The following is an 11082-nucleotide window of genomic DNA, read 5'->3' as shown; positions in this document are numbered from 1 at the left end:
AAAACTGTGTGTGTGGGTGGAACGGCTGTAGATAGAAGCTAGAATATATTATAAAAGCATTTGCCTATGCTTACAGTATGTGTATGCTACAGAAAGAATATTTAGCCTCCAAGCCCTGTCTTTCATAGTAACCAACAGGGGGTCTGTTCTGGATTCCTGGATGAGCTGGATTTCAGTTAGGTTTCTGTTTTTTTAAATCATTAAACATTCTTCAGGTGAAAAGAAAACTATTTTATTTCAAAAGAGTGCTGCAGGGAGAGGTGTAAAGCTGATGTCTAATGGTTAGAAATGTGTTTATGGATAGTGCCCAATGATATTCTGCTGGTGCATAGCGTTGTTCTCCTCAGTGAAGATGTAATGAAGATGGTTTTCTGAAGTGATAGTACCTTTTTCTTAGCACCTTAAACCTTTGTCCACAACAACTGTTTGCAATACAACACATCAGAGGTGAAATGTTAAAGATGGAGACCTCTTTCTCTTTGTAAGGGAAATACACAGTACAAAAAAGCCATTTTCTAAGTACATGCATCCCTTTTAATATACCACTTAACAAAATAATGAACAGAGTGCCCCAGTTGAAAATAACCAAAAGGGTTTCAATGGACATATTCCAATTCTCTATAAATGTATAGATCAAAAGGAACCCAGTACATTTGTGTATAACTGAGTAGACTTTTGTTTCCTTAATTAAAAATTATCTGTGAAATGTGATTAACAGGATGTCAATTTATCCTTTAAATAAATACAACATAAAATAAAAGAGGATATCAAAATTGTCAACCTGATGCTATCCAGCCCCCCCAAAAAATATTGCAAATTTTAAGCAGGAACAAACTGGCAGGATTCACTGTTTAAGCAAACAATTATCACAAGACCTGCATAATTTATGGTAATATTAATATTAATATTCAAATTGAAAGTTGACATTACAAACTAACACCAACACCAACAAACATCTTAAACACACTACCATGTTAATATTTTAATTAATATATTTTTGAAAGTACACACTGTTTAGGTATAGAACAAGCAATGCCATTACTGTCAGGCAAATAAAATGAACACTGCAGTGTAGAACACAGACTGTGACCAGAAGACATTAAATAAGAGAACTAACTAAATCTTCATCACCTCGTATTTTTATTTTATATAGTAAAATATAATAGCAGACAAGCACAAGAACAATGCAAAAAGCAGAAAAATGTATTGTAATGTGATATACAGTAGTATTCCTCACAATTTGATGTAATTATTTCTTCATAACTACCATAGCATCACAAAGCAAAATACAAAGAAACATACACTCTGAGCTCTCACGGAGAAAGAATGTTTGAAATAAGAGCAATAAAGAAATAAGAGTGTACAGCTTAAAATGATTACTTGCTTATACTTTGCTTAGACTAAATAATGAAAAGCCTATTGCTGCACACTGACTTTTCTTCCTATTTGTTCATGAATGTTTTATTCCAGAACAGATTAGCAGCATGAGTGTTATCAATTTTTTGCAACATTCAACCTAACTTGTCTGCACGAATTAAAATTTGGATGTCCACTATTGCTGTCTGTTTTGTTGCTTTATGTCCATGTTTCGCAGCATTATGTTTCTTTAAGTTAAAAGACCTTTCATACAGTAGATTACGTCTGATCAATTTAATATTAGTTAATGTTGTTGTTAAGTGGAGATGCATGTATCACCAGTGTACAATAAACACTAATTTATTTATTTTTATTTGTGGGATAACAATGAAGCTTCTCACAGATGTATTCACTTGAATGCTGTAGCTGTTTAAGTTTTCAAACAAGGTGTTAACAAGGCCATTTAGATAGTGTTTGTTCTGTGGAATGGTACCTACGTCATTTATGTGACAGTACATGTGGCAAAACACTTTACTTTTATTACAGTATTTAATACAAACAAGCAAACACTCAAAACTCAACCATGGCCAGTTTAGGCTAGTAATCCAGTTGTCAATAAATGCAAACACTTGTGGTGTTTTGCATTGGCAGCTTAGTCAACTTGATGTGCTCAGCAGGACTTTATGCTGCCCTGGCCTTTCTGCAGTGATAGAAGACAAATTGTGGTCGGCCAATACTCTGTAGATGAGGAATTGCATTTTTTCAACCCAGAAGAACAGCACACCTCCTGGGTGGCAGTGAAGACAGGACTATTACAGGAGGCTGTTTTTCCTTATGGATGCTGAGCCATTACTGGTTTCTGAAAAGAAAAAAAATTAACTTAGATCTCTTACGTAGTGGAAACATTATCAAAGGGCCTGGACCACAACAACAAAAGACCCTTTAGGTATGTTTAATACATCCAACACTCAGTAAAATTCATATCCACTAATTAGAAATGCAGTAAATTTCGTTAATCAGCCTTTAAATCAGTGAGTAGCAATTACTGGCAGAAATATGGCTGATCCTACCTCCATTTGTTCTCATTTTCATCATTAAACTTAATGAAACCAGATGTGTAAAGCTGCAGTGCTCCAGAAAAAACTCTGTTTGTTCCTTCAAGAACTTGCCCAAATGTGGAAAAGTGCTTGTGATATTTTGAGCATGGCCACAGTTCAGCACCCTCATGCAGTAAATTCACATCAGCAGAATTCTCAGTTTCAGGCGGAGCTCAATCTTAAAAGACTTAAATGCTGAGTTTTAAATATGTTAAATACCAGGAGGACACATACAGCACATGTTATGGATAGATCTCATTGATGCAAACAAATCCACATCCCAATGCCTTGGCCAAGGTGAAAGCAAACACATGTACAGTAAGACCCTCCACCACCAGGCACCAGAGGAAGAAACACCAAGCTATGATCTCCAGAGGAGCACGGTGAGATAAAGGCTGGGTTCATACCGCAGACATTGGGTTACGCTTAGGCTTAAATACTGGGTTCCTTTGAGTGAGAGACCCTCTGTAGATTGAATTGCGTAAAAACTCATCAGCATGACCTAAAAACACATTTTAGACAACTTCAGATGTGGTTACTCTTTCTTTCAGGCCTGTAAATAATAATAAACGTTATAATAATGAAATAGCACCTTTAAAAGAAAAAAATAAAATGCAAAAAATTAGCAATATGTTTAATGGAAGAGTGAGTTCTCATTTATAATACTGTACATTTTCTTTACCAGTGTGGACCCTGTTTTTGAAAGGATTAGCTGAGATGTGATACCTGTAAACATATATTTTTACAAGAATTTAAATAAACTAATAAGAAATACAAGACAGAGCAATTATCACATCTTTTTCTTTGACAATAATATAGGACTATTTTTATTTAGTTCCATTATTTTTTATATCACTGTTTTTCTAAAGGTGCTGCATAGATCTGTGCAAGAATACATACTTGTGCATCCCTTGTACAAGTAAACCATTATTATTAGGACATAATGGAACATGATTAATGCACTGTCTACTTTATTTTGTAGTAAAATGCCAATAATTTGTCTTACTTCTAAATAAAGATTTAATTCTCATAGGGATTATGATGTCATTAAACCTTTAATAACGTCCCGCTTAAAGAAACAACTATTTGTGTGCATAACCCTTGATATTCACTCTTCAGATCGAAGCTACTCCAAAGAGGAAGTGATAATCGAATCAAGGATCTTTTGAGACACAAGATTTTGCACTCAAAAGTCAGTCCCTGAAAATGTTCAATTCTCAATGCTACTTTAAAACAGTATTAAAAAAGTTATACTTTCAAGATTTTTAAGAATATACAGTAGTATGTTTCGTAGTTTTAATTACTAACTAGCAAAAAGGTGACCTTTAACACTTATAATACTGAATTAAATCCTTTAACAAAAGCTTAAATTCTTACATACTGTCTGTTTGGACTGTCAAACATTGTTTAAAAACACAGACTGGTTTTCCTTGTTTGGGTATAAATGTAAATTCTTCAAACATTTTTTAGTTTCTTTACTTAGGATACTGTATCAGAGACCAGTATAGATGTCCAGTGTAGCACAAAAAAAGAAGATAAAATACGTTTGATTTAAAAATTAGAATAAACGAAGGTAAAGATCAGATAATCTCAATTGCAATCACATCACTCTCTATAAGGCTCATCATGTCACCTGTATAAGGATAAATGATCAATAAGGAAGGGGAAAGGTTACCTCTTTGCTAATCAATATATATCCATCACACTATAAAGCTAATATGATCCTATTTTTTAGACTGTCTGTGTCTTTTGTGGCTCAACTGACAGCCCAAACAGGGAGAGTGAAGAAATGCAGCTGGGTTCCTGTGACCCACCTGCACATATTAAGCCACATACAGGAGGTTCAGTCCTGACTGCAGGAAAGCCCATCTCTCACTTATGTCACCACAAGCCTAGGGGTGCCTGGTTAGGCATAGGGACTGCTGTTTTGCTTGAAGCCAAGACAGCCCTAGCCCTGGCTAACTAATCTTTTACCCTCACCATGGTTAACCTTAAGCAATCAGTGCACTGCCACATGTGCAATAATAACAATAATGTTTGATAACAAAAATAATCGCAATAAGAATGCACTTTATTTTAGAGTGATTACCGAAAACTCAAATCCTGTTCAAGGACATGATGTAGCAATCTCATTAATATGTGAATTTGTCATTGTGTTTCCTATTACATGAAGGAAATCTAGCCTGTTGCACTAACAAATACCCACATCTACACTATATGCACTTATCTACTTCTGTTTTAATAAAAAAACAGGATCTTACTTGGGATATCATGGGACAGTTTTCTCCGTATTGGCTGCGGCATGGCTGATCCCTGAGGATCAAACAGATTGAAAGAAATCAATTTGATTACTGTATTGCCCTGTGCAATATGACTTATGAAATAGAAAAACTTTAATCCCTAACCAAAGTAAGTTATTTTACATGAAAAGAAGCCAACCATCCATTATCAAATTTCTTATTCCTGTTAACCCGGAGCCTATCCAGAGGACACCTTTTTTCCGTATAGTGTCTCTGTCACTATACTGGGACATTAGGACCCACACAGACCGCAGGGTAGGCGCACCCTACTGGCCCTACTAACACCTCTTCCAGTAGCAACCTTAGTTTTTCCAAGGAGGTCTCCTATCTAGGTAATGACCAAGCTCAGATCTGCTGAGCTTCAGTGAATTGCCAGTTGTGAGTTGTAGGGTGATATAGGTGCCTGCCCAAGGGCTGTGTCATTTAACATACCACCATGAAAAAGCGACAATCAAGCAAAAACAAGCAGCACTGATCATGCTCATCATGCTTACAAAGATGAGTTCTGACAGTCACTCAACACCCCTGACCTGTGCATAGGATTTCTTCTTGCTCTTCTCTGGGGCAACAGTCAGGCCAGCTGCACTCAGGGCAGCAATCCTAGACTCAATATCTGATACCTGCAGGAAAGCACGCAGTGGTGAGTAAAAGAGACCTAAACATTTCCCATGTGATTATTGAGACTTTCACAAAACACTATCCACGTATTTCCCACAGGCCCGATTTAGAAGGAATCACTTGTTAGGCTTCCTGTCAGCTTTGGGGCACCTCCTCCACAAAATGGTATACAGTATGAAGTCGGAACATCTGAAATTAATGGCCTTCAAAAGCAGAAAAACCAAGTAGTATATCTTCACTTCGCTGTTGAAACATATTTGTACAGGGGAGCAGCAGCAAGGTTCTCCAGAATGCAGGTGTATTATACCTCGCTCTCAGCATGCTGGACCTTGGCTACTGCAGACGCCACCTTGTCCTCCAGCTCAGACAACTCAGAGTCTGTGGTCCCGCTGTAGCGGTTCTTGGCACACTCCTCCAATTCTTTCAGCTTCTTCTCCAAGTTATAGGCCTTCCCAGCTGTCATGTACACCTGAGAAAACACAACAGAGAGTCAGAGCGCAAGGCACGCACACATTTGAGATAGGCCAGGGCCAACTAATGTGGCATCATTATGCATTCAATGTAAAACATAGCTGGACTGTAACTAAGTGCCCTTTAGCTTCTCATACCGTTTCAAGTGATGCTTCTAAGATGTCTTAAAACTTTTTTCTAGCTTCAGTGCAGGCTAAACATTATAAAAATGATTAAAATATAAATAAGCAGACTCACCCCCCTTGCCTGAATTTGGAGAAGCTGAAACAAGGTGTGGGGAAGTGAAAGCAAACATTCGCCTGAGTAAGGAACACCAAAAAGAAGACAAACACCTCCAGCCACCAATTCAATTCATGTCACTCTTTACAGTGGCCTACTACCATGGGGAACTCGAAGAACCATTTTACTTTCATTTCTGTACAGAACAGGATTCTAAACATGTAGTTATTTTAATATTTACACATGAAACAGGCAGTTACTGTACCAGATAGACCGCCTAAGGCATTTGGAGTATAATAAAGTGCTTTTACAAAGTCTGGATAATCTTTACATTAGCAGGATGTTTATTCCCATAAATAAAAATGAGCAAAATACTGTTTATTCATTCTTTATTTTATGGTTTTTGTATGCTTTTTTCTTCATAGATATTTCATAAGAGTGAGCACGTTAACATGAAAACCTATTCTCAGTGTAGTGTATTTTAATAGAAACTATATTATTAAATGGCCTTTAATACAATAGTGTGTTAAAGACTTTCCTCCCTCTGAGATCCAGACTATTTTATTTACTCTCTGATCTATAACTTTCTTAACACACTTCAGGAATTAAGAAACTTTGCATACTAAATAACACGTTCAATGTCATGAAAAAAGGTTATTTTTATACTGTACTTGTATAGTAAGCGATCTTGCACAATTTTATGATTGTTCAAGTTTTTAAAGTGACTTATTATATTTTCACTAAAAGAGACAAATCAGATGGAGAAATATGAAGAACAGGCTCCTTACAAATGTGCATATTATGCTTACATGTTCCTCAAGTTCTCTGTATGCCTCATCTGCTTGCTTTACATCTGTCCCCATTAACTGGTATCTGTCTTTGGGCATTGGCGGAACCAACTCGGTCAACGCTCTTTCAGTGGCATTTATGGTTCTTAGAGCCTCTGTTGTGATGTCACAAAGAGCCGCGGCAGATGATCTCTGAAAGCCATGCAGAAGGGAACAGGAATTAGCTTGCTGTTCAAAATGCACTGTGTGGGACGTACCAAGAGATTAAACTGTGGAGCTCTTTCATGTTATACAGTGCTTTGAGTAATGTTACAAAAGCAAGAGCTTTGGAAGGTTTTTAATGTCACCTTTTAGAGCATTCACATCTACCGTGTAATGCACACAACTATAGTGGTACACTAACCCTGCACACAGAATTCAAATTAATTGAGATTTTACAGATGTAGTTATATGCCCTAGAGTAGTATGTTCTCTCACATAGTGACTGGTAAATGTATTAGAAAGTCTTGTACTTCTGGTTATTCTTATGAATTGAACCTTTTCTGTAATACTGTTCAGAGTGAAATCCGCCTTTGATGTATACCGATTACCCATATTACAATTCCAAATTTCAGAACACCTGACGTATTTTATTTAAATCTATATTCAGATTTATTAAAGAAGACTGTTCATGATTTATTCGAGAAGCAGGAAGGAAAAATTGCACAGAAAAAGACTAGCTGCTCCAGTGAGTGCAGCCAGTTATGTAAGGGTCTGACACAGTGTAGAGGGGCATCTCGTATTGCGACTATGCCTGGTTTATTTCAGGTGGTCTCTGTGTCTGTCAATAAGAACCCTTTGATGAGTACTGAGTTTTGAAATCTTTTATTTTCTTTAGAGGGAAAAGTTATGAATAACCTTTAATTAAGGGGGATATTGTTAAAGACGGGCTCTTAGGTGGAAAAAGCAACTGCATCACGACTGTCAGCTCTTTGATCTCCTGTTCTCAGCAAAGATAATAAATAATTTGCAAAAGTAAAAGAGGGCTATTATCATTCCATCTGCTATAGGAAAGGCGCGAATGGGAGCCAGTCTGACCGAAGCTGGAGTACAAGGGTCACGAAGTTACAAACAAGATGAAAAGTTGTTCTTTCATAGAGTGTGATTCAGGCTTTACAGCATTCCATTAAGATGCAACAGCTGCAGTCTGTCCGTGCCCAGAGATTTAAAACACTTCACAGTGTTCTACTGTGTCTGTCCTAGATATACAAAGGCTTATTTTATCCTTGGTAAGTGACTGGATTCAGTGTGTTTCATCACCTACGTCACTCGTGAAGGAACTGAAATAAATGGGATATTATTGCGTCTCATCAAAAATGATATAATTACATTCTTTACTTGTTCAACCCCTGCCTTTTAATCTCAGCCTAAAAAATTGATTTGGATCCATTTCCGTTGAATCTCAGACATGTGTGAGGCAATATGAAAGTAAGATATTTTAAAATAATGAATCCCCTTTGCAAAAGTAAAAAAACAATATATTTTTATCACTTTTCCAGATGACTGGAAAAGAGACTGGCTAAGGGGTTAGATTTTGTTTCATTGTTTTACTAAGAAGCCAATGACACAGCTGTGTTGAAAGATGTCAGGTGTACTTAACCATAATCTTAACCTTAATCTACCCACTAAATTTTATGAAAAACAACATGGAAATTTTCACTAAAACATGTGAAACAGTATACAGTAGGTCATTTGTGTACTGACATTTAAGTTTTCATATTAATCAAATGTGTTAATATGATGACGGATGTTTAACTTTTACAGCAATATGTCAACACCACAACTGAGTTTGACAGCAGCAGGCTCCCCATATCCAAACCTAACTTTCATGGCACCCCTCTTGTTCATTTGGAAAGTGAGCACTTATATAATTAAAAGTAGAGCATATAAGAACATATTTTAAGTTGTATATTTGTCATGCCCTCTACAGCTAGAGGGTTCTCCTACTCATGTCCTGTCCCGAGTTTCCCTGTGCTTTGCTTGTCCTTCCGGTGTGTCTTTGTCTGGGGCTATATATTTTTGGGTCACCCTTTCCTCCCCGCTCAGCATTGAGGGTTCAGATGTCTTGAGCACTAGGTCGTCTCCTCAGAGGCCTGAGGGCATAGGTTTCTTCCCGACATCGTCTGACCTGCTGAGCTCAGGCTAACCCCTGTTTTGCCACTACGCATAGGGTCTTTTTTGCTCTCCTGCCATTCCACGGCATGCCCTTTCCAACATCCGTGACAGAATGCTGACCCATACTTTGACCCCGCGGGCATCTCTTTTTGTTTTTCCACATCGTTTTGGGCTTTTTTTTCAGTTCTCCTATTCTAATCTCGGGATGCCACCTCTCGACATCTGTGCCTGTGAGCAGGTCACTCATCAGTGTGCCTTTCCGACATCTGCGTACGAATACCTGGCTTTCCTCGTGTTGTCACTCCCAGCATCCGGGACAGAATGTTGAGCATGTTTTTTGCCCTGTGTGCAGAGTTTTTTATTTGGTTCCCGGGTTTTTTGTTGTTACTTTGATTTTTTTTCTTTGTGTTTTGGTTTCTCACTTCCTGGTCTCTGTGTTCCCTGGTCTCCCTGACCCCTGTTTCCCTGGACTCTTGGTTCCTATCTGTTGTGTGTGGTATGTTGCCCTGGTCTCCCAGGTTTATTTTTGTTGTGTGTGCTTTTGTTCGTGTTTTTTTTGTCTCGCTCACCAGAGCACCGCCCGGCCCTCCCTTCCTCTACCCAATAAAGGTTTTTACACTGGAGGAGGGGGTAGCTCTCAGCCGTGGACTCCCAGAGGTTTCCTTTCAGTTAAATTAGGTTTTTCCTTCCCCCAGTGGTGTGCAGCTCATTTGTTTTTTGGCCATCAGGAGCTGCCCATGAAGGGGGGGGGGGGGGGGGTACTGTCACGATCTCTACAGCTAGAGGGCGCTCCTACTCTGCCGTTTCTAGTTTCCTTGTGCTTTTCTTGTCCTTCCGGTGTGTCTTTGTTTGGGGCTATATATTTCCGGGTCATCCTTACCTCCTCGCTCAGCATTGAGGGTCCAGATGTCTTGAGACCCGCCTAGCACCACGTCGTCTCCTCCGTGGCCTGAGGGCATAGGTTTCTTCCCGATATCGTCTGACCTGCTGAGTTCAGGCTAACCCCTGTTTTGCCGCTATGCATAGGGTCTTTTTTGCTTTCCTGCCATTCCATGGCACGTACAATATTATATACGTGTAAAAACTTTGTAACCTTCTGTCATGTCATGTTATTTAGCAAACCGCTTTATACCGTACGGTGCTGCTGGAAGCCGGAGCCTACCCAGCAAGCAATGAGTGCAAGGCAGGGTAAAGCCTGGAGAGGGCGCCAGTCCATTGCCAGCCCTGTAACCTTCTGACACTGTAAGATTATTTTAAACATCAGAAAAGATGACAGTTTGCATATACTGTAGGAAGTCTTATGAATATCATACAGTGCATAATACTATGGTACATGTATAAATGGGCAGTTACATCTGTGCCAAGAAATTAAAATTGTTAATTTTCAAAGAACTGAAAAAGGAATATGGCTTTTGAGGAAATGGGGTCTCATTTTAAAACTAATCTGCCAAGTAGAAGGCAAATTTAGCATTCAGAAAATAGAAGGTAGAAAGTCTTACAATGGACACAGACTTATCTCGCAGATGACTGGCATCAGCCAGATTCCCTACCAGAGACTTTAGGTTAGCAGGAGACTACAGATAAAAATGTTGATGGCAGTTGATGCTGATGAAGTTCCAAACTTTATTTTGATGAATTTGTAACCCTGATCCTCCCCAAGAGCTATTATCTTTGTGAAGAAGGAGTCCAGTGAACCGTTCGTCCAGTATGGCCAACTGATCACATCTTCTTCGTCTGAAGTCTGAGCTCATTCGCAAAGGCTGAGAGAAGAGTGGAGGAGAATCCTCCTAAACCTGACTATCTCCAGGAGTCCATGGTTTCATCCCAGTTTTTTAAATAATTATCATGTCCAATTTTAAAATCTTGCTAACCATCACATTGCATTGCTTTTCGCACAGGTGAAAGGATCTGTGTTACACAGGAACATTGGTTTACTTTTTGCTCACTATGATCAAGTGCATATTTAGGATAATAAGAATAGTGATGATAAAGAAAAGTCAGTTTTGGTACGGTGCGGAAAGAATTAGAAGTACAGTATGTTGAGCCAGTCACCAGATTTCCAACTCTAACTTTTTTATC

The 11082-nt window shown here is 38.4% G+C and overlaps 1 protein-coding gene across 9 annotated transcripts in view; it reads right to left on the bottom strand.

Annotated features, from left to right (window-relative positions):
* Positions 1-1123: 1123 nt before the first annotated feature.
* The window catches only part of LOC102692904 (melanophilin), a 46487-nt gene continuing 36528 nt past the window's right edge, over positions 1124-11082 (bottom strand). For 3 of the 9 annotated variants that reach the window (XM_015358782.2, XM_015358786.2, XM_015358787.2), the window contains 7 exons: positions 6850-7041; positions 6080-6103; positions 5679-5840; positions 5284-5373; positions 4715-4766; positions 2861-2955; positions 1124-2215 (listed from right to left, as the gene is read on the bottom strand). In XM_015358782.2, the coding sequence (XP_015214268.1) occupies positions 2189-2215; positions 2861-2955; positions 4715-4766; positions 5284-5373; positions 5679-5840; positions 6080-6103; positions 6850-7041 (642 nt within the window). In that variant the 3' untranslated portion in view covers positions 1124-2188. Of the gene's footprint in view, positions 2216-2860; positions 2956-4714; positions 4767-5283; positions 5374-5678; positions 5841-6079; positions 6142-6849; positions 7042-11082 lie in introns of those variants that run through there. The other 6 variants (XM_015358783.2, XM_015358785.2, XM_069196352.1 and 3 more) reach the window with 6 other exon arrangements.

The sequence above is a fragment of the Lepisosteus oculatus genome, chromosome 12 (assembly GCF_040954835.1).
Source record: "Lepisosteus oculatus isolate fLepOcu1 chromosome 12, fLepOcu1.hap2, whole genome shotgun sequence".
NCBI classification, from domain to species: Eukaryota; Metazoa; Chordata; class Actinopteri; order Semionotiformes; family Lepisosteidae; genus Lepisosteus; species Lepisosteus oculatus.
This window is presented reverse-complemented; position numbering and strand designations above follow the sequence as displayed.